Below are 24,313 nucleotides of genomic sequence, written 5' to 3' on the forward strand. Positions count from 1 at the left end.
CCGCACGCCCGGCTGCGCCGGTGGAGAACTCCATGTCCCAGGGGGCAGTGCGAGTGCGGCCCCGTGGGAGGTGCGGCGGGGACACCCCGTGTTCCCGGGCGAGGCGGCGCACATGCGCGCCGTGAAGATGGCACCTGCTGGCGGGCTGGCGCGGGGTCTGTGGGTGCCGCTGGCCGTGCTGGCCCTGCTGGCCCCGGCCGCGCTCGCCCTCACCGAGCGCTACCCGGCGCTGTCCCTGTTCCAGCAGGAGCGGCACCGGCAGCGCCACGGCCCGGCGGGGGAGTGGGCAGAGCAGTACTCGGCCGAGTGCGGTGAGTCAGGGGCGTCGCCGCGGTGACCGCCCGCAGCCCGGGGCGGCGGTGCCGGTGGGGCCCGGGGCGGGGCGGGGTGCCGGCGGCCCCCGGCCTGTGCCGCCGCTGCCCTCGGCTGGCGCACAGCGAGGCTGCCCGAGGGTGAGCGGCAGCGCGGAGCCACAGGGGCTGTGGCAGCGAGCCCGGGAAAATCTCTCACCCCTGGGCGGGCAAGCCTTAGGTACCACACGCAGGATCCCTGCTGCCCGTTCACCTCCGAGCCCGGCTGCTGGACTCTGCTGCTTTTCATTCCCGCGCGCAGTAGTTTGGGGATACGCCTGTACTCCGTGCTTGTGTTACTGAGTTTGTCAGTACAAGGAGCTGCCGGAGAGGGTCCAGCGGTCTGGAGCGTCTCTCACGAAGAGAGACTGTGGGAGCTGGGCATGTTAGTCTAAAGGGAAGAAGACTGAGAGGGAATCTCATGAAGGTGTCAAGAGTATGGTGCCAGACTTTTTAGTGATGCCCAGGGACAGGATGAGGAGCAGTGACCACAAACTTAAATACAAGTTCCAGTTCAACTTGGGGGAGAACCGCTTTGTATGAGGGTGTCAGAGCACTTGGAACAGGCTGCCCAAGGAGCTTGTGGATTTTCTCTATCTGGACACATTCAAAACCTACCTGGATGTGTTCTTGTGTCACCTGCTCAAGGTGACCCTGCAGGAGGGTTGGACTGGATGGTCTCCATAGATCTCTTCCAACCGTATCAGTTCTGTGTTTCCGTGAATGAGGTGTGGCTCGATTTCATTTCAGCCACATTACATCTATTTTACTCGTGACTTGAATGCTTCTCTTATGAGTACCAAGTTTGAGTAGCAGATCTTCTGCTATTTTTCGAGTTAATTGATGTCTTGTAATACAGGCATAGTTAAAACTGTTTTTATCTGCTTGAGTATCTTTTATATCTGGATCATGTGGTTTAATGTGTTGTGATTGTTGATCTTGAGCATGGTGTGAATGAGCCATACAAAGATGCCAGTCTGAATCGCAATGTGCACACAATGCAGATGAAGAAAAAGGTCTATCAGTTGCTTGGAATGTGATACTAAATTATGTATAAGAGAATAAACAGTGATGTGTGATGACATCCTAGCTGTCAGCATGGTTTTGTGATTTTTTCCCCTGCCCTTTATTTCATAAGGCCTGTGCTCATATCAGCAATTCCATGGTCCCTAATAACTAATATAAAACAAATGTAATCCACTTGAATAACAGACTTTGTGGAAATAACTTCTTATGAGTTTCCTGCGCCTGGGTTTTTGCTTTCTCCCCTCCCTTCTGTATGTGCTTTTGTCTTCGCATTATAAAGTTCTTTGGTTAGTTTTTATTACCTTTGTGTGTGTGTGGCTGCAGTGGCTGAGAGCCATAGTACCTAAAGGTGAAACCAGATCTTGAAAGTTATCTCAGGTAACCGTTGCTACAAATTATTCAAGCTTAAGCATAAAACAAGAAGACTTTCACCCAGTGTTGAGATAAAAATCTGTATACCCTACAAGTTAATAAATGGCAAAGCACTTGATTACATCTGTTACTAGACCTGACATGAATGATTGACTCAAGGCACTCCTTCAGAGGTGGAATCGGAAGATTAGATTCTGATTTAACAGTGTTGTTTTAAAGAAACCGGTGTAGCTAGGATTGGTACAAAGAGTTCTGCTTGAATCATCAGGTGTCCCAGGTACCTTGCATGCTCTGGGAGTAAGATAGGCCTTACTTACAGAACAACTTACTTGCCTTCAAATAGCTCTATACCAGTTCACTCCTTGCTGTTTACGTGCTAGGACTAAATGAATTGCCAATTGAAAAATTCCTTGAGCTCTCAGTCTTTGTTTTAGTACAACTTGCACAGAAGCTGAGATTTTTTTTTGGTCTCAAATAGTTTTCCCTGTAGCCTACTACAAGGTCCAAAGTACTTTCTCTGGTTGGTGTTTCTGAAAATGAAGAAAGCTTCATTTTCATGAAGTTGTTAATGTGGTTCAGTTTTGATTGTGTCTGACTTGCAGACAAAGGCAGATCCATTTCTCCATATGAGTAAAGCAGTTTGTTTCCCCAAGAACTGCAGGATCTGAGGGAGTCTTTACCTGCTGTAGCTTGTATCAAGCTTATGGCTTGGCTGTCTTATTCCCTACCACCTTACAAAAAATTATTTCAGTAAATCCTTGCTGTTGTGAAGAAAATTATTCCAGAGGTAGGCCATGCCTGCACCTCTTTGTTTGGATGTCTGAAGCAAAAGTTTCTTGTTGAGTCTGCATCCAAAACTGAAGTTATTGAATCACAAGCACCAGCAGGAACAAGTAACGTGTTAATAACGCTGGCGTAGCACAGGAGTGTTTGACCAGTGTGAAGAACAAAGGGCAGGGATGAAACGTCATGCTGGCAGCGCTCTTTTTGGAAACTATGAGTGGTTTGCCACTGTTCTCACAGGACTGACTTTAAACTTTGAACTTCTGCTTTTTACTACCCTTGCTTTTGTTGTAAAACTTCTCCCACTGCTTATCATTTATGGCTCAATGTAGATCCAAGTTCCTGTTTACAGGGAATGATTTTAGATGCTTCCTTTATTTCTCTTTACAAGAAGACTGTTTCTTTTTCTTTTTTAGCTCTGTGCTTATGAGAGATAGGGAATTAATTACTACAATCCTTAAGAAGTCAAAATATAAGAGCACACCCTGCCCCCGAGCCTTTCAAACTTAGCATCAAGTTTAGATTTACAAACATCAAGGGAGATGATAAAATTTGGTATTTGTGACATGGTTTCAAGGAGATAATGCCGTATATTTTCTTTTTCTTGTTTATTCTTGAAATATTTAAAGATGATAGAAGCTCTAGGTTCCAAAGGTTTGAAAGTTAACAGTTCTATTGGAATAGCAATTAAAAGCATGACATAGAGGAAGGAGTGGTTTCTGTTTCCTATCAATCTGAGGGAGTAGTTGATTATTATTGTTACTTCTTTATTTGTTTGATATCTTAAACTTTTTCTCTGCTATGCCAACAAGCTGTGTTTGACTTTTAGGAGAAATGAATCAGCCTTATGCTTTTTAAAATGACATTCTTACTAGCTTACCTTTGTATATGTTTGGTCAATTAGAGTTCATTATACCTCTGTTTTCTGCAGCTTTCCCCTATGTCTTTGTGGTCCATTCCATTTATTTCCTTCTCTGGGATTGGAATGAATTTTATCTGCTACTTCTTGGATGCGAGAATGAAATCATAATGCTGAAAGAAGACATGCCTACTCCAAGCCCTTGTTATTTGCTTCCAGCTTCCTCCTTTTTCACTTCTGCCCCATTTTTTTAGCACTGCTTTTTATTAATCTATTCATAACCAGAAGCATAAACATAAGTAGGGATAAAACTAATTAGATGAAGCTTTCATCTCAGCTCTTGCTTCCCTGGCTGTGAGGGTGTAACGCTATGGGCAGAGAGCACTTCATGAAAGTTCTGCCCTGTGGGGTGCCCTGTGGGGAAGCTGTTCAGCCAAACATGAGGAAATGTGAGATGAGATAATAGAACATATACGTAGCTCTATGAGTTCCTAAAAGTATTTTCTCTCTCTTCTCCCAGATTCATCATTTTTGCACTTCCATGAATCGGATTGTGACATAGGAGGATCATCGTCCTGTGAATCTATACTTTCCTTGAATACAGAAAAAATTCTGGTATGTTATCAAGAATATAATGTACAAAATTATTTTACTAGATTGTTGAAGTTGCAGACTACTTCAGCTGCATAACCAGTTAGAATGAAGTTCAGGGAAATAAATGCAAATAGATCTGTTAATCAGTAGGCATTGCTGCCCAAAAGGCTTAGGTATGAATAAACTCAAGTTGCTCATAAAAGTATTACTTTGTAGTTATCTCTCATCAGTCTTTAGGGTTGTCAACTAATTGAAGCAGATGTTGTCACTGAGAGCTGACCTTCACCTCAATTAATTAACCAATTAATTTTTTTGTTTTGGGGGTGCAGGGGCTATGCCTGAAAAAGGGGGAGGTGCATTAGCTTTTTCCCAGATTAGCTTCCTGAGGTTTACTGCAAAATATGTGTAAAAGTAAGAGCAATGACTTCTAGTCTCTACAGAAGTAACACTGTGCAAAGATGAGAGTTAGAGGCTTCAGACTGTGTTTCACTAAATGTGATACTGACCTGGCATGTGAAGAATATTCTCACAAAAGAAGAGTATTTTTTGGTAGAGAGACCTCAAGAGGACTAGTTTGGAATTTGGGTTTTCTTGCAACACTACTCTTAGCCTTTTGAGAACCAAGGTTTGATGTTACATCTTCAGTCCAGTAGAATACAGGTGTTGAAAATTTTCAAATCATTTCCATGTGAATTAACAAAGTAGCTTTGGCAAATTTTTAGAAATTATTGGCTGAGGGAATCTGTAAACAATATTTTAACTGGGAGCAACTTCTCCAAAGGTGGCACTTGGAATTAAAATTACTGTACTGCAAATCCCCTAAGCCAATTGTTTGACTTGAATATTCTCCTTAGACTTCATCATATATTGGTCAGGAGATCTTTCCTGTCTAGTCCAACAGTACCAGCAATTCTTTCTAACAGTGAAATGTATGTTTGTTAGAAAGAAATTTCCCCGTTAAAAAAACCCAAAAGATTTGTTTTAAAGAGAGCAAGAATTAAACCTGTTGGGATATGGTGCTATGGTGAAAATTCTCCTGTTTCTTGAAGACAGAGTGACTGATGTTTTTTGAGTGTAGAGTTGCAGGATGTTTAACCTGTACCTGAATTCAGAGTTTGTTGAGGAAGTGTGAAACCACTTCTCTGCCACCACAACGGTTCTGTTACTGTGTAATGTCAAAACAGATGAGGTAGTGGTACTTCTCTTGCTGTCACATGCAGCTCAGTAATCCATAGGAAATTATTCTAATGTATTGTGGGATCCTGCTGCTTGGGGCTTATTTTCCAACACCAGTGTGGAATCTGGCTAGATCTTTGTCTGCAGACAAAGATGTGTAGATCTGTTTTTGTAAATCCATCAAGGAAGAGATTGTCCTTCAGTAAAAATGTTGTGCTCTTTTTCCTAATATTAAGACAATTATAGAAGAATAATGTTTTGTAGGGTTGTTAAAGGTCATTTTCTGAATATTGCATGACGGCCATTGGTGATATGATAGTGTTGCGTTGGTAAATGCATGTGGATTGCAATGTAGATTTAGTTTTCTTATTGTTATATCTGTTGAACTCTGCTCATTTTTGTGCTGTGTTACTAATGGCTTTTCTCTATAAGGGAAATAACTGCCACACTCTGTTAGTGTAGAGGTGCAGATATAGGCAGAGTAACAATTTTCAGTGGTATAGTGTAATGTAGAGCTCATACATCGCTTTTAATTGCAGTAAAAAATGAAAAGTTTGTAAAATCCGTTTGCTAATCATTCTTGTTTTCCAAAACACTAAATCCTTAGAGCAGACCAGATGTTCTCCTCATTATTAGACACACAGGGCAAAAACTGTGCAATGGAATCTGGCCATTTAACTTTTGCACTTTTTAGGTAAATGAAATGTCTGTGTTGTGGACGCAGTTAATGTGACTACTTTTGATTGGACAGGCAAAACAACCTTAAAGGAGAACAGTAGTGGAAACAAGCTGTTTAGTTGAATTGAAATAAGATAACTGAATGGAGAGAGATGCTATTTTTCCCCCTTCTTGTTTCCTAAAACAGTTTGAAAGACCAATTGATTTAAATGAACATTTTGTATTTTTCTAACATAAACTACTCTGATAGGCTTACAGCTGTCTATGAAAAGTATTTGTGGAAATAAATAGAGCTGAATATTTCTGCATTTCTGGGCTAGTTGTCTTTGACACTGTTGGTTTCTATAGGTGCATTTTTAGGGAACAGACATCCTGGATAAGACTACAGTTTGAACAAAGTGTAGAACTGATAGAATGTCATTGAAATGCCATTGTTGAAAGGACAGCCTCTTTAGTATGGCATTGTGAAGTTTAGCTTTCTAAACTTCTATATTGATGTGTTCTATATTGATGGAGTGATACTCTTTTCAGTGTTTATTTTCAGTGTTTTACTCTTCTGCAGTACTCTTCCCTTGCAGGAGACAAAGGAATAATTATAGGGCAAACAGTATAAACTTTCATAAGAAGTAAGGTGTCTTAAGAAGGCCAGAAAACTTGACCTTAAGCAATCCAGAAGCATCAGTCCCTGGTAAAATGCTGACAATGTTCTTTCTGAGGTTTGATTACCCTTAGTTAGAGCAGAAAACAGCAGCATCTGACTGAAGGGAAGCTTTTCTCCCTGTGGAAGACTAGGAATGAACTTGATTTCAGTTACCTTAGTGAAATCACATTCCTTTTAACTTTGTGTTTTAAGGCATTCTCTTAAGGATTTAAGACATGGATTTTCTGTTAAATTCTGTGTTGTTGTTTGCTGAACCCTTGAAAATATGATGTTTTACAGAGTCAAGCGAAGTTGCTTGCAGAACAAAAACGATTTCCATTTGCTACTGATAATGACAACACAAATGAAGAACTGGGTAAGATGTTTTATATAAGGTTTGTGCAGGTGATTGATGTGCTAATTATTAGCACTAAATGTTTTAAAAATTGATGATTGAAGTGATGCATTAACTTCAAATTGATCATAATAAGTCTGGAAATACAGCAAGTTTCCTCTGGTCTTATAAAGCAAATACTTATCTCTGTTGCTAAAAACCTTTCCTGCTTTCTTCACTAGAATTCTTCACCATGTCTGCTTAAGCAGATGTTCAAAAAGAATTCTGATTAAATCCTTTTTAATATGCTCAGCTACTTCCTGTTTCCATTTTTCTGTGATTATTGATGACTAAAACTGTTCAAACATCCAGAAAATGCAACCAATGCAGTGTGGTTTCTATGAAGCTTAGATCTTGGATCTGTTTCCTGTCTCCACACTCTTCCCATCAAAATTTATGTGCAGCAGGAAGACTTTCTGAATTATGTCCTAGGCTGCTACTTGAAGTTTTTTCAAAGCACACTCAGCACAAAGAAATGGGGGCATTTCTAATAAATGAGCAGGAGATACTTTCCTCAGGGGACTCAAAAATGGAGTTGCAATGCTTCTTCAAATAGAGGTATTACAAGGTAGCCAAGAGATTGTTGAGGATGTGTGTCAAGGAAGGCAGCAGACCATCTTTTGTGTAACAGCAAAGAGAGATTTTGATCCCCTCTAATGAATTTAAAATAATTAAGAAGGTTTTTTTCTGGCTTAGTTTCTACCTTCATTAATTTATCCAGGAAAATTTGAGGGCTTAATATTTTTTAATATTCCTAGACTACCTAGCTCTATGTTCATAGAATCCTGCAAAGAATACTAAGCTTCTGTTCAGATGAAAATATCTGGTACTTCTAGTATCTGTTCTGTAGACTTGGAATACTCTGCTAGAAGGTCTCTTTCCTCATGTTTGGCATGTAGGCTGGCACCTATCTACCCACTTTAGTCCAAGGATGTTGTGGTGTGAAGAGCCTGGTTTGGTCCTTCTCATTTTGGCGTGTTGCTTTTAACTGTTCTGAGGAGAAGTAGCACAGAATGTATGGGGCCTTCTGAAGGAATGTTGGGACTGAAATACTTTGGCTAATGGGCCATTGTTAACCATTAGATTTTTTCATAATGAAGTACTTGTAGTTTTGTAATATTAAAAATTAAAAAATCAAGAAGATACTGTTTAAAAGAAGTTGGTACTGTATCAGGTACTAGCTGTCAGCCGCTTGCCAGAGTTTTGCAGACAGTTCACAGTTCAGTGTGGCATTTTGCCAAGTATCTTGTATAAACTGAATACAGTTGTTATCAGTAAAGCAACTGAGTGACAATGTAAGTCTTGGTTATCTTGTGTCCTCCAGATTTTTTCTTAACGCTGAAATGGTTGAGTTGACTTTATTTTATGTTCCACTTTTTCTGTGTTCTGGGATTCAAAGCCTAAAGATGATAGTAATAACTATATAGTCTTGAAGAAGAATGAAGTGAGGAAAATTCAAGAGCTCTTCATCCTGTCCTTCCCCCTGGCCATTTTTTTCCCTTTTTTGGTAATCCTATGTATTTGTGCCAAGTGAAGCTTTTTATGTATTGAGGAGAAAGCTTATATTGCACACAAATATTTCCTTCTTCATAATAGAAGTGCTCTGAGTATGAGACAAGCTCTGGATTAAATACACTTCTTATTTCTTTTTCATTTAACTGTTTTCCTTTTTTAATGAACTGTGCTTAGCAGCACTGCCAAAACAATGTGGCTCTGCCTGCCTGAAAGATAAGTGTCTGTGTCCTGTTAATAATGCCTTTGCTTTAAATGACTTACTTGTCTCTTCTCATGTTTGAATAAATAATTAAGCTAAGAGGTGCCTCTTCTGTTGCTAAATTCACTGTAAGTGGGGAAAGGTGAAATCTGCTTGTAGTTCCACTGCCAGCTGTTTGAACAAACTGCCTGGGGAAAAGTTCTCTCTAACTTTCATAGCTGTGGGCTTCAAGGTACTGGGTTGTGTTGACAGTGTAGACGGAGCTTAATTCAGAGTTAAGAATTGTGAGAAGTTAAAACATGCAAAATGAAGCAATCTTGAGATATTCAGCTGTCAGAACTGAACTTCAGTCATGCAAGCAAAACTACAGCTTTCCAGTCGTGATTTGACTGTATTTTTGTATCTTGTGGAGATTACAGGAACGTATTTCTAATGGTTTCTTTTTCAAACACTTGGCTTCTACTTCAAAATGGGGGGGATGCACAAGAACTTGAAAGCTTTTCATAATTATAGCATAGCTGAAGATTCACTTGTGTTTCAGTTTTTTATATAGTGAAATCAGTTTAGTTGAGGTATTTCTAGGTAATTCAAATGAAGGAAAATCTTATTGTGAACTAATAAAGTTTATTAATATGTGTACAAACAAGTAGAATTTCCCTAATCAAATTGTCAAAAAAACTTAGCCAGGTGACACTTCTGAGAAAGCATCCAGAACTGTCGTATTGGGATCATAGTGCCTTTTCTGATCCTAAGTATTTGAGAAGCAAACATGGGTCCTTTCCTAAAGGACTGTAAAAAGGAGAGAAAAAGCCCACAAGTAGATCACAAAATCCCGAAAGAGCCCTGAAGAGCACAGTATGAATTGAGTAATTCATGAATGCTAGGTAATGGCTGAGGGAAGTCATGTCATTTTGGTGGCCATTCAGGAATCCTCTGATTAAAATCATCTTCACTGCCATGTAGGAACTTAAACATTTTACAATTTGGTAGTATTTAATAGCTTTAAAAAGTCCGATTTTTTTTCCTGTTTTATTTACATTTTTAATGTTTTCTTAGCAATTGCATACGTGTTGATCGGCAACGGCTTGTATGATGAAGCTATACGACATTTTTCAACAATGCTGCAGGTAAGTTTTCTGCTTGGACCCCAAAAAATAACTTAATGAAAATATCTATTGCCACATATGGCTTTTAATTAAACAAATATTAAATTAAGGATTTTTAGATGAGAGCAATTATTCTGCTGTTTGTTCATTTTCTTTTCCATCCAAACATAAGCATACTGTTAGAACTGGGTGATCAGTATCTTGGTTATTTGGTGAGTATTTTTCTCATCTGTAGGCATAAAGTTTTTGTGGCACTTTGACCAAAAAAAGCACGTGTTTTCAGAGGCCTGACTCTGCAGAGCTGAAGTTTCTTAGATTGTCTGCTATCGTTGTGTACGATATATTTTAAAGTAGACTACGAGATATTTTAAAGTAGACTTTTTTGGGTGACAGCATGGTGCCAATAACATGAGGGAAAAAGCCCTGATAGAGATAATTTATTGCTAGTGGCAAGTAACACATTGCTTTCACAGTGATAAATGATTTTGTATGCTGCCTTTGTCCTTTTTCAATGGTAAGAATTTAATTAGTTTAATATGTAAATAAAACATAACTAATACTTATGAGTGTTTTTCCTGACCAGAATAAACAATTCAGAATCTTCTACAGTTAATCAAGTAGGAGGTAGTCACATTTAAAACAAAATCAGCCCCAACAATATTATAAGCTTCAACTAAAGATGATTTTAAAAATACTGCATTTTTATGGCTAAAAACCTGGAACGTTCAGAAGCGTGGACATACTTTTTCATTTAAACTGTTTAAAGTACACAAATGCAAGCTGAAAGCAATATTGCAAATAATGGCATGTATTTCTTTTAAGTGTCATATGGCTTGTTCTTAAATTGACTGGAAGTGTGGCAATTTAATGGAATTATTCCAGGGAATTTATCTGAGGACAAGAATGTTTGGGGTTTTTGTGTGCTTTTATTTTTATTTGGTTGATACAGGTTTTTAGTGATATCTGTCTTTGATTTGCTTTTATGTCAGGATTGTTTTTTACCCTAATGAGAAATCCTGCTTTCAAAACCACTGGATTTACGTATTGTTTCCTGTCTTTATTTAGAAGGAAACTTAATACTTAAAAGGTGAAGATAAGCAAGATACACCAACTGTAGAAAGATTCTGGGAGAAGCATTTATGTGCTAGAGTACTTCTGCAGTGCCCACATCTCAGTTTAAAGTCTGCTTTGGTATCATGCTTATGGTATGCCTGAAAGGCTGTAAAGTAATCATGATTGTTCACTCAGTTTTCCACAATGCAATTTTAAATACATATAAAGTGAGCATTAAAACATTTAACTGAATAAAACAGCCTTGCTTAGCCATAGTATTAAGAGTAGGAAGCTATACCTACTGTTGATGTAGCCAAGCATAAACTTGGAATAAGTTGGAGTCTGGCAAACTGCCAGCACTGATATGCCTTGTATTCTGTTGTTCTGTCTGCAGCAGTTTGTTTCTTAGGAAACAGTTTGTTTCTTGGCAGATGTCCCAATTAAAAACGACCAGGCCTGTGCTACAAACTTTGTAGGACAGCTGTGTTCCTTGCAGGTGTGAAGATGGCGATTCCTGACTGGTTTTCAGGGAAACTTCACTGTATAGGCATTGTTGTGTTGACAAAACAGTTTTGCTGTATAGTTCTTGAAGTGTGTGTGGGAAACTGTGGTTGGAGTAAATTACATCAAACAAGAAGTAGATTTACTATGTAGGGTGCATTCTGTCTAAGTGCCCTAGTAGGAAAGTCACAAAATTAAATCTAACCCAGGGAAAGTTGGTTTGAATTTTACAGAACTATTTTAGTAGAATGCCTCTGGTTTTAGCTGCTGTCTGAATATAAATTTCATCAGGATGTCATAATATCTTGCTCCCAAATTTTAAATCTCAAATTTAAATTGCATGGAAAATAAGCTTTGAGTTGCCAAATTATGTGTTTTTTATCAGTTCAGTGACATGAGACAGAAGTTACATAATTACCACTAAGGTTACAACTATTGCAATGGGTAACAGAGTATTCTAATGAATACTGTGTATTGTAATCTAGTCTAATGTACACAGGGTAATAGTTTTGGTAGGTGGCACGATAACTGCTCTCTGTTTGGCTTTTTTATCAGAGAAATACTCCAGAACAATTCCATTAAATTGAATTGGAAGTTGTGAGCATATGAAAGTATGGACTGTAATACAATAAATTTCTTTGCCTGGTAGCTGTGATTGTTCATTGCTTACTACTTTAGATCAGCTAAAATTAAGTACATATTGAAAAACCAAAAAACTCACACCACAAATTAATATTTTATTTGTTTAACAGGAAGAACCAGAGCTGGTTAGTGCAATTTATGGACGAGGGATAGCATACGGAAAAAAAGGACTGCATGTGAGTAGATAATTTTTTAAATTAATATCCAATTGAATTATTTGAGTCTGAACTATCAGAAAGCCTGTAATAGGAATAACTAGACTGGTGAGAATGTGTTAAGTACACCCCAAAGTCTTTGTGCTCCTCTGTTTCGTGAGGAGTCTGTCCCTTGGCTGGTGCACTGTATGACATGGAGGGATCTAGCAGATCATGCTGCTCAAGCCATGGGTGCATTTGCTTTGTGAGACTGTGGAAGAAAAGCTGCACAACGTAAGTGTGCCAAAGGAGGAGATTGGGCACTGTTGTGAGTGCTAGATAGTAAGGCTGTGAGCCACAGCTTCTTGAAAGAGTTGCCTATTAAGATAACAGGCAGTATTTTGCCTCTGAGAGAAGATTTATGAAGTCCCACTGAATTCATCTCCATACCTCAGCTGTATTTGGAAATGAAAATGTATTTTGCAGCCTGGAAACATTGTCAGCTCATCCAATACAGTGGACTTTGCATTGCTTTTTGATTGCTTATGCCTCATGATAAGTATACCACTTTGAATTTGTGAAAAAAAAATCAAAGTTAAATTACTTGGTTGCAATACTTACTGCTCAAATAACTTCTTGATCCAAGAGAAATTTGAGAAATTTATGAGTAGACTGTGGTCCTTGTAGGAATTTGTGGCCAGTTGAATCATGGTTGAATAGTTGCTAGAGTTCTAGAAGAATGAATAATTTAATAACTCGTTGAAAATTTTCTTTTTCAGAGTGTTTAATTATCTAGGGGTACTGTCAAGAGCTTGAGGTCCCTCATATTTGCGTGTTTTTAACATCAATGTGAGTTTGTTTTCTTGGTTTAGCTAGGTGTTGATACAGTTTCACTTGGTAAAAGTTTTTGAGTGACACCTTCAAGACACAGAGATGATATTAAGCACAAAATTTCTTTGCTTTGAGAAAAAAAAAATCAATGGAATCTAATCTAGAATGTGCTGTATAATTACTTAGAATTTTCTTCCAATGAAGTAACTACTTCCATCCTATTGATTAACTACTTAATTGAGGACAGTTTATAATTTTAGATAGGCAGGATGCTGTTGGCATCCTCCCATTCATCAGTACTACTTTGCTTAAGCTGCAGACAGTGCTGATGACAGCACTGGTGGGTATGAGTGTTCCTGTGTGTTGGAATTCATGTGGGAGCTTGAACCAGCTTTGCTGCCAAGCAAAGTACCTCTGGAGCTATAAATCTAATATTTATTCACAGAGTTATTTAATAAATTATTAGAGGTACAACATAAAGATTATGTGTAGAAACAAAGTTTAGTTTCATTGTTTGTAGCAGGTGTGGTTTTTTTCCAGCTATTTGCAGAATAATGCATCTTGATGTTTTTAGCAAAGATGTGAAGAGCTTTTAATATCAACAGTTACACTTTCAAACACTTAGCCAATCTAGTTGTCCTTCATCTTGAGAGTATATTAGTCTAAGTATGCCCAGTTGTTCACCTTGTTTATTTTTCTCCTTTCTAGGATATGAAAAATGCTGAACTTGCTCTGTTTGAGCTCAGCAGGGTGATTAGTCTAGAACCAGATCATCCTGAAGTATTTGAACAGCGAGCAGAAGTGAGCATTTTTTGTGTCTTCTCAGACTTTGAGAGAAGTTGCAATTATACTGTGTTTCCAATCATATCTTAACTGACTTAGTGCCTACAGCTTGGTGTTCTGTTCTCCTTTCTTTTAAAATATACACATTTCCTCTCAAACAGTGTAATTTGTGGAATATCTAGTTTTAAAATAAGACATAGACGATATAGAGTTATTTTAGCCAATGGAACAGCATATATTATGTGTAAGTGTTCAGTTTTACATACTATATAACAAGATCATTTCTGTTTAAGGTTTTTTTTATGAAATTCATGAAAATATCACTTGAACCTCACTATTTGCACCTTTTGTCACCTTAGTAAATCTACAGTGAATACTAGTAATTGTTAAAATACCAAATTTTTAAAAAATTGAATGTTCTGGGTTTATATTTGTGCATGTAATTTCAAAATCATTCCAACCCACATATATATTTTTTTTTTTAAATCAAGTTTTGTTTTGCTAACTACATTACAGAAAATGTTGAGATGTTAAGAAGCAGCTTTGTAGACAAACCAAAAGTATAAATATTAAAGTCAGCATACTGTACAGCTGTATGGCAGCATGTGATAGCTGCCATAATATTCAGAGTTTTAATGTTTTTGGTAATCTCTTAGCACATTTGTGAACCTTGATCTAAAAATGTGAAGGGCATTCAAATAATTGGAAATGGTCCATTTTCCATTGGGGGAATGTTTTTTTCAAATTAGGCTGTGGAGGATACTTTAATTAAATTTTCACGTGAATATGTTGAAATGGCTTGAAATTGAGTATTTTGCTTTGATCGACTTGTTTTTAGTTTGGAATACAGGATTTCTGAGTATGTGATGATGTTCATGTACACTGATAGTTTTGAGAAAAATTCTTCCAGATTTATTCTTTCATACGGGTTTAAAAGCCGTAATTACTGACATTTATAGTGGGACTTTCCAGCCTATTCTAGCAAATACAATTACTCTGTTAAAGCTGAACATGGAAAAGAATAATCTTCTATTTCTAAAACAAGTCCATTCAGTCTGTCTGCTCTAAACTGTGTTTTGGTTTTGTACTCTTAGATATTGTCCCCACTAGGACGAATCAGTGAAGCATTATCAGATCTTACCAAAGCAATTCAGCTACAACCATCAGCAAGGCTCTACAGGCACAGAGGTACCCTTTACTTCATATCTGAGGTTAGTGGAGTTTGGGGATTCTCTTTGGCTTTGGTTGTTTGGGATGTTGTTCATGATTTTGTTGACTTCTGTTCTAGTTCTTAATTTTGTTCTAGAACTTCTTTCCTATTTAGTTAAAAAAACCCAAACCAATCTAATAACAAAAGCCCTGCTTCTCCTGTAGCTGCTTTCTGACAGTTCAGGAGTATTCACTAAGTATTTCATTTGCAAATCTATTTAATGCTGAGAATCAGAGGACAAGTACCTTGCATGCGCACCTCAGATACTTCTGTGTTTGAGGAGTAGGAAGTAGATAAAGACTTTGACTTGATTTATAACCTGCAGTTAATTAGTATTGATAAACACCAGCCTAAGAAGGAAAGTACTTACGGCCAAGGCAGTAAGTCTTTTATATACTTTAAAAAAACACTTCTCACAATAAACAAAAAACCCCTACAAAAATGCCAACATCCCATTTTGCTATGTGATCTGTGTGTGGTGTTCTTAAAGCTTTAATGTAGAACGAGTAGCTTTATCTTCAAAGATTGTGTGAATACTAGATAGCTGATTTCCTGCTTGATTCTTCTGATTTCACTGTTTGCTTCCAGCTATTTTTCCATGTACTTTACTGTGTTTTATACAGCACTTTCTGTAAAAGTTGTATTGTGCATTCTTTAATGTTCTGATTGGTAATTGATAATCATTGCTGCTTAGCCCTGAGACTGACTTCATATATTAAACAAAATTCTGTAGTTTACTTTTATGGAAATAAAAGTACGCATTCCTCTTTATGTGTATGGTGTTTTCTGTGTCATCTGAAATCTTCTTTATCATAGGATTATGCAACAGCCCATGAAGATTTTCAGCGCTCACTGGAACTGAACAAAAATCAGCCTATAGCTATGCTTTATAAAGGCTTAACCTTCTTTCACAGAGGACTCCTGAAGGTAAAGCTATATTAAACAGTAGTTCATGTGGAACAATGCCCTTTGTTTGAAGTTATTTCCATTAAACAGTAGAAATATCATTGGTGTTGATATATCTATTTTCTCTCACATAAGGAAGATTTTTAAGGTAAAAGAGTGCAAGCAAAACAAAAAGATTCCATGATATGATTTGTAAATACTGCAGGTCTTTTTGAATCTCATTAGGTCAGTGATAACAGACATGTTTAAGGATAATGCTTTGAAAGATATTTGTATTTAGCACCTGTGCTAGTATTTGTATGATTATATTCAAAAATTTCAAAATTAAGCAGAGATTTCCTAAGTTTTAGGAAGGGAAGAGGGATGAAGAAGAAATTAATTTTAAACTCTTCCTTGAATGAGCTAGGGAGTAATAAAGGAAAGTGCTGGTGGAGCCTTGCATTTATACATGTTTATTTCAATCCTATGTTGTTTCTGGAAGGCTGGTATTTAACTTGAGGGAACATACTTGCTCCTTCAGTTTCTAAAATCAGCAGGGAAGTAAGTTCATCCCATGTCTTTAAGTTTTCACCATTTTTAACTCAAAACTTCTCTCTGTTTTAGGTGTAGTAATATTGCCCCTGTTTCTTGTTTGTAAAGTATTTAGAGGTGCTGCTGCCGTTTTCCAGAGGAGAGAGTAATTAGACAAGTTATCTGAAATCCTCAGTTGGAAAAATTAAGATGCAATGGTGTGATTCCTGAATTCAACAGTGGGAGCTGTCTTTTTTGTTTGACCTCTGATAACAGCTTGGGGTTCATTAAGGGTTGTATGCAGAATCTGGAGGCTACCCAGGGCTCTTGAGTTTCAGCCCACTATCTTTCATAGGCAAGCACTATTTTTTATCTCTATTTTTTTTTGCAGTCCATTTCCTCACTTTTTTAGTACCCAAGCAGGTATTTTTTCCACAGTCTCACTGTATGCTCTGAGAACATCAGACTGTCATTGAACTTTTATTGTCTGTGTCTTCTTGCATTAAGAAGAGACACTTGCAAATAATAGTCTGGATTTCTGATTTTTGTTGTAGGCAACAGAGACCCCAAAAAGTGATGGCAAAAATAAAAAACTGACTGGAAAGTTGACAAAAATAAGTGCTGTCTCAGTTAGCAGAATAGAAGCAAAGTTTTCTTCTTTCTGATACACAGGTCAATACATTTCTGTATTGCCACATCCTTCTCCCCAGTTTCTTTTCTCAAAGGAAGCATTTTCCCTCTCTGATGTTCATGTTCAGAGATTATCACTGAGTGGTTTTTCATTCCCAGGTACACCTTAGCTTCCAGTCAGATTCAGGCTACCATGTGTTAGGTTTTATAAGGCTTGCTGAAAATTGAAGATTGGGGTTGAGGGTGGATATGTTCAGTTTTGAGTGAAAAGAGATTTGTTTGAATCACTGGTTTTTGGAATAATAATCTTGATTTTAAAACTTATCTATAGGATATGAGCCTCTCTATAGTTGTAGGTGATTGTCCTACATTTTTGTTCAGTGGGTATTTTTGTGCACATTATAGTGCTCAGAATATATTTGATTGTTTTTCTAAACAAGGATTTCTGAATTGACGAAAGATACCAGTAATTCTTTACTTACAGCATCTAATTTATTGCATTGAAGACTTCAAGATACTTTCCAGGCATTCCTTAGTAATAGAAAGGAGTTGATTATTCCATCCTTAATTCTAAGTCTCAGTATTGAATATTCCAGTTTGTTTAGCCACTCTAGTTTAAAAAGCTGAGTTCTTAATCAGATTCTTTGAAGAGGAATATTTCTTTAACTGCATGCTTATTTTGTTAGCTTTTGTTTGTATTACATTGTATTCCTTACAACTGCAATAGCAGTGATAGCAACAGTACACGCTGTTGTGTGAAGATGATCACTTAGTCTGTAATCCCTAAAGAGAATGTTTCCAACTGAGACAATAACAAAGAATGCAATAAGACAATTAAAGGCAGAGGGCAGATTTGAAGGAGTCTTTTGGCCTCCAAAACTTAAGAGGTGTATTATGAAAGAAGAAAGAAGACTGTAAGGAGAGACTGCTTTGCTTTTGGGAGCAGACTGTGCTTTGAAAGCAACTCTGAAGGGATTTCATCTCTGAACTCTATTAAAATGCTAAAAGAATTGCTCATTCCCACTGCATATTAGACAAAGGAATTTCAGCTAAATCTGTCAGTACTGTAAAGGATGTTTTGGTATTTCATTTATTATGTAATAATTTTTACTCTATAGATTTTGTAATAAATTTGTGCCTCGTTTGTTCCTTCCAAAGCTTTTGATATATAATCATAAATTCCATAACTAATAACTACTGAGGATGCTGAAATTTAATGAATGTAGTAAGTTACAGATTTTTCTGTTGATTCCTTTCTGTAGGAAGCCATTGAATCCTTCAAAGAAGCTCTGAAGCAGAAAGCAGACTTCATAGATGCATATAAAAGTCTTGGACAAGCCTACAGGTACTCATATTCTGAAGTAGCTGTAAAGTCATTTTTTCATCTGGTTGTGTTCTTTAAAATGCACTCCAAGTTTTACACATTTATTACAAAGTTGTGCAGAACCAAATGTGATATTTTGGTAGCTCCAGCAGTTGGTATGGCTATGTCAGGATATGTTCAATATAAATAATTTCTATGTTTGCTTTGTATTTTTCATTTAGTCTCTGGGAGCTCTTTGAGTCTCCCAGACACAATGGTTAGCTAAATGGCAGTTTTCAGTAAGATGTGTTTTAAGTATGCTAAATGATTTTAAAATGATAGAAAGGGTTAATACAACATGAGCTATAGTTGATTAAATCCTGCTTCAAATGTAGTGGCTTTGGTGTTCATGCATTTATTTGAAAGTAAAGAGCTGTGGTTAATCACTATTCTGCTAAAAATTCTTCTTGGCAAATGTATTTAAAACTAGTAGATCTTGTTTGTTTTTCTTGACTTGCTCTTTTTTGAATTACTGAACTAAAAAACTATGATAAACTAAATTGTATACTATTTCTATTTTAATTTTCTCATGACAGTTTCTCTGTGACTGTTTTTACTGTCTGCTGACATGTACAGCTGTCCTGCACATGAAGTAATTCCAGTCAGTAAATTTTTAGTTAGTTTCAGTTTTCAAGCACCATATACTTTCTTCTTACTCAACATTTAAGTAGTTGGTAAATTTTTAATAACATTTTTGTATTTTAAAAGTTAAAAAGTCCTCTCAAAGATAATTTTTTCCAAGAATGCTTTGTGTGGAAGTTTTATTTACTTTAGTTTCTGAAGAAATACCTTAGGTGTGTGTTTTTATAGTTTTAATGTCTGCTGAGGATTTTGAAGATCTGTGCTCTTGGGGGGTTGTATGTCAGAGTACATATTTCTGGAAGCAACAAACTGTGCAGCTGTTCTTTCATTGCCACAGGAGAATGGTTGCAAAATTACTGCTTTTGTTATAGAAATTTTGCTTTAGTACTTTGTTTCTCTTCAATGCTATCCCCTTTGGACACCTTAAAATCACCTTTAACATTTTTTTTGTCACTGTTGCCTTCTGTATTTTTCACTTTCCGTCTTCTGGAATCACTAGAGAGCTTGGCAACTTTGATGCTGCTACAGAGAGCTTCCAGAAGGCTTTACTGCTGAATCAAAATCATGTCCAGACATTACAGCTCAAGGGAATGATGCTTTATCATCATGGTAGCTTAGATGAAGCACTAAAGAATTTTAAGGTAAGCAGGCCCTAAGTAAACACAAAATTTACGTGTTTTAACAAGGTCTTGTATTCAACAAGTGCAATAAAACGGACAAATTTGAAAGTTTTTCATTCTGAATGTGTGTGCATTTGAACTAGAAGTATTCTTTTCTGAATCTGTCTTAAAAGATAAAACTTAACAGTTTGTAATTAAAAATGTAATCTTGCTAAAACTGAAGTGGCTTCTTTAACTGTTTTCGGTGTTTGTAAAGCCAAGCGCTAACTGAAATATTTTATTTTTCTTTTTAAACTGGTAATTGTGTTCTTGCTTATACTTTGACTTGAAACTTAGTTTTTTCATATTGGATAAAAGGTAAAATGTACTAGTCTGTAATTTTCAGCTGAAAATAATTTACAATGTTTATCTAATTTTTCTAGAGTATTTTCTTCTGAAAAATTCAGCATATGTTGTGATTCATTGTGCTTGCAGAAATTTTCATGTTGCCAAAATCTTGCCTATCTCTACTGGCATTAAATAATTGCCTTATTTTGGAGACAGAACAAAAAAAGGCAGATGTTATTTGTATGCCCATATTCTTAAAACAAGGAATGAAATAAGATCCCTTTCCAAATGAGTCTGTGCTTATCCCAGGGAGAACGCTTTACATGCATTATTACATATTCACCTTCTATAACCCAGTTTGTAGATACTGATGTAATTGAAAAGGTACTTCAACTTCTGAGATGGAGATGCTCTTCTAAAAACATGTCATTACTAGAAGAATTGGAGCATTCATTTCTGAATCATAAACAGGAATTTGCTGTGTGTTTAACATACAGTAAATAGCTGACTAACATAGAAGTGTACTAATGCATGAAGTAGTGAAGAGTTGAATGGGGGAAATGGCAGAAGAGATGTGTATCTATATACTTAACCCAAAATAATTTGGAATGTTGTCAGGAGTATATTTTGCCTAATTTCACCCAGCTAACATTGAGCTAATATTGTTAGAGCAAAGTATGCAAAGACATATTTGCATTGACAAGGTTTGGGGTTTCAGTTTTTTTCCCCTTTTATAAAGCTGAAAATATTTTTTCTTAAATTTGCTAGCAATTTAAGTGCTCAGCAGCATTTGAAAGAAAATGATGATGGAAGTGGATCTTAATAATCAATAAATCTTTTCGCATGTCTTCTGGCCAGACAGGTTGGATTATTTGAAGATGATCTTTCTGTCTCTTGATTTATGGGTGCTTTGTCCTTTTAATCTCCTAGAGATGTCTTCAGCTAGAACCATACAATGAAGTGTGCCAGTACATGAAGGGTCTCAGCCATGTTGCAATGGGACAGTTTTATGAAGGCATAAAAGCTCAGACCAAAGTTATGTTAAACGATCCTCTACCAGGACAGAAGGCCAGTCCAGAATATCTGAAAGTGAAATATCTCCGAGGTAAGTTGGAATTATTTGGGGTTTTTAAAAAATTTTCTTAAATGCTTCAAGGACCCTAAAAGTGTAAGCTTACTTGTAATTATGGTCATTCTAGAGAAAACAGTGTACATTCTCAGGAGCACTGTTGAGTATGTATGTTAAGAAAAAGAGACACTGATTCTTATTGTTCATACAGTTAAAAACTAGATCCAGAAATGGAATATATATTTCTATAGAAGTGTAGAATGTTGTGATACTTGGTTGAAAAAGACTTATTTCTGTCTTGGAAATTGGCTAATAGAAAAATGATATTATCTAAAAATAATGACTTATTTAAGTGATGTTGTTTAACTGCCAGGCGTATAACCTGGTTACTGTTTTTGTGTAATGGCAGAAGTAAACTGATTATGCAAGCAGTATTAATTTTATTTCTTTCCTTCAGAGTATTCTAGGTATTTGCATGCACATTTGGATACCCCTCTTACAGAGTATAATACTGATACAGATCTTCCTGGAAATTTCAAAGATCACTGGGCCAAAAATCTTCCTTTTCTTATAGAAAATTATGAAGAACAGCCAGGGTTACAGCCACATATAAAGTGAGAATTTTTATTTTTAAAACTTATTTTAAATGGGGGGGGATCTGCCATTGAATTCAGTAAGACTGAATTAATTTGAGATATTGCATGTAACTGCAGCATACTATGTATGTTCAGTAGACTTGAGGAGGAATGAGTGTTCTTTATCCTTTAAAATGTTTCTCACACAAATGGTATTGATTTGTAAAACACAGATTTGTTTGCCAAATGCTTTCAGGACTTTTATAACCAAGCTGTGTCTGATGCATGTTTTTCTCCTCTGTAAGAGATGTGTTATTTCAGAATTTCGAAAGCTATAAGCCTGATGTGCAAGAGCTCATATGTGTAGCTGATCATCTGGGTTCCATGATGCAGTATGAGACACCAGGATTTCTTCCAAATAAAAGGATACATAGAGGTATATTGAAAATGTTCTGTAAATTTGAGAGGGGGCAGGGGTGTCAGTGTGATAATTGAATGCTGTATCTTTTCTGTCTGCAAATTGGGTTTCTTTCAAATCAGATAGAAACTTTAAAGTAATGATTGACCTAGCTGAGCACTGGAAATCAGGATCTCCCAGACTTTTTGATGTTGTCCATTCTATTCCTGTAAATACATTGCTTTCCCACTTCAGTTTCCTGTCTGTGCAGCACTGAGTATTTGGCTCTAATTGGTTTTCTGTTTCTGTTGTTGGTACCTGTGTCCTTGTGCCTCACCTCAGCAATGGGATTGGCCACTCTGGAAGTAATGCAAGCTGTGCAGCGGACTTGGGCAAACTCCAAAGTTCGGATGAATGGGAAGACCAGGCTGATGCAGTGGAGAGATATGTTTGATATTGCTGTGAAGTGGAGAAGGTAATGGTCACAGAGGGCAAGCCTGGACTGGTTGTCATGATGATGAGTGCTCCAGGTAACTCAAAGGGCTGCAGTCATGGACAAGAAAATGAGCACTAGCTGCCACTCTGTAACTAGAAAAGTTCTGATAAAAGGATGATGTAGTTCTGATAAAAGAAAAGGAGTACACTTCTGAAAATACTCCATTTTTCTTCTTCTATAAAGGAGGGAAAAAAAAGGTATAGCATTTTCCAGTTGAAGCAAAGCTATGAGTGACCATAGGATCCATTGCAGCTAAGGCAAATAAAAGCTAACAGGTTCAACTCCAGAAACATCAAATGTTTGAGTTGTATGGTTTTTTATAAGAAAAATATCTGTATTTCAGGAAAAGTTCTTTTCTGTAATCTCTGAATTCTAGTTTTTGCCTAAAATTGTTCTGTCTTTGAATAAAGCTTTTTTAGAAATATTACACAGATTGAAATGTGTGCCAGTGTTGATGTCCTTTGTCTTTGTAGGATAGCTGACCCTGACCAGCCTGTGCTTTGGTTGGACCAAATGCCTGCCCGGAGCCTTAGCAGAGGTTTCAATAATCACATTAACTTAATCAGGTATGAGAGTTTTACCAAACAGCATTCCCACACACTCTAAGGGGTTGCACCAGAATTGCCAGCCCTTTGTGAAACAGAATTTTACAACATTGAATGTGTATGTGCTTACTGTTTTACTTTAATATTCATTTTATGATTTCTGATGGAACATTTGGGATTTGTGCACAGTTTTCCCTTATGACATTTCCTCTTTTTCCTGAATTGCAGTTGTATTACTGAGTTGTAGCAGTATCTAAAAAGGATCCAGAATATACATATTTTCACATGCTATTTTTAATTCCCAAGTAACCTTAAGTGTAAAAATTTTAAGTTTATCAAAGTTGTAAATTTGTCAATGCTGCCTCTCAAAGGCAGTGGTACTGAATCAATGCTGTTCTATTAGTTTTAATAGTGATTTACAGTGAAGAGGAAAAACAATTCTCATACTTGTTTTCAAGGCAGGCCAAAGTAAAGCAAAAATGACAAAATAAGTAACCTGTGAAATTAACAGTTGCACTTCCAAATAAAGATAGAATTTAAAAGATTCAACCACTGTTGTACGTTCCATCTTCTCCCATGCTGCAAAACTTTGTAGTCATGACAGTGCTACCCCCTTTGAAGTGGTACAAGTGTGACAGACTCAATGTGGCAACATCACTGTCAATCACAGGAGCAGAGTGTGTTTGTGTAAGTAAATATGTAGCCAGGTTTCAGCTTAATCCACCCCCCTCCTAGGAAATACTGAATCTTTGATCTGTCATTCTGCTTTTATGTGTGTCTGTCTCTTTGTTCTTTGAGAAGCTGTATTGAAAAAGAAGAATGAGGGAAACAAAGCCTTCTCAAGAATTATTTCAGGCAGAGAAGAATAGTGATGTTCTGATGTTCATATGCAGAGGCTCATGAGGATTTGTCCTCACTCTTCCTTCCAGTCTGTGGAATGGACCCTAGCAGCCTCTCCTTTACTTGGAATGGTTAATGAAGCATTGAACTCCAGTGCAGATCATTTACTTTGCAAGATGTGCTGCTTTTTGAACAGTCTTGTGCTCAGGTTTCTCTCTTCACCCAAGCCAAGGGTTACATTTGGGCTCCAAGCTGTTTCCATCTTTGCTGCATTTCTCTCTTGTGGTATGTACAGTGCAGCAGAAACCACAGCCATCTGTCCTTGGAGACAGAGATGCATTCCATACTTCACCTGTTTCTTCATGGTTTTATTTCTAAATGGGAGAGTAACTTCTAGGTGACCTGTGTTGGCAGAAAGGCATTCATGTAACAACACTTAATTAACATCCTGAAACTAATACTGAATGTTTAATCTGCAGAAATATGTCCTTGTACAGAATCTCTGTGTCAGGAACTCTGGTTTTGCAGTGACCAGGGTACTTGTTTTCCTTTCATCAGAGAATGCTGGCAAAACTGAAGATGTACTGTTACAGCTGTTTTGGTCATT

At 37.0% G+C, this 24,313-nt stretch overlaps 1 protein-coding gene across 1 annotated transcript in view; it reads left to right on the forward strand.

The window, feature by feature from the left end:
- The first annotated feature begins 112 nt into the window (after nt 1–112).
- TTC13 (tetratricopeptide repeat domain 13) overlaps nt 113–24,313 on the forward strand; it is a 40,233-nt gene continuing 16,032 nt past the window's right edge. Inside the window, exons 1-15 of the mRNA XM_054280295.1 lie at nt 113–311; nt 3,911–4,005; nt 6,779–6,854; nt 9,643–9,713; nt 11,999–12,064; nt 13,562–13,654; nt 14,731–14,847; nt 15,663–15,773; nt 18,155–18,237; nt 19,337–19,478; nt 20,715–20,889; nt 21,311–21,467; nt 21,734–21,864; nt 22,168–22,300; nt 22,795–22,887. Of these exons, the coding sequence (XP_054136270.1) occupies nt 113–311; nt 3,911–4,005; nt 6,779–6,854; nt 9,643–9,713; nt 11,999–12,064; nt 13,562–13,654; nt 14,731–14,847; nt 15,663–15,773; nt 18,155–18,237; nt 19,337–19,478; nt 20,715–20,889; nt 21,311–21,467; nt 21,734–21,864; nt 22,168–22,300; nt 22,795–22,887 (1,742 nt within the window). The remainder of the gene's footprint in view (nt 312–3,910; nt 4,006–6,778; nt 6,855–9,642; nt 9,714–11,998; nt 12,065–13,561; nt 13,655–14,730; nt 14,848–15,662; nt 15,774–18,154; nt 18,238–19,336; nt 19,479–20,714; nt 20,890–21,310; nt 21,468–21,733; nt 21,865–22,167; nt 22,301–22,794; nt 22,888–24,313) is intronic.

This window comes from Melozone crissalis, unplaced genomic scaffold (assembly GCF_028551555.1).
Source record: "Melozone crissalis strain CALT ecotype California unplaced genomic scaffold, PUWL_Pcris_2 ptg000027l_1, whole genome shotgun sequence".
Lineage (NCBI taxonomy): Eukaryota > Metazoa > Chordata > Aves > Passeriformes > Passerellidae > Melozone > Melozone crissalis.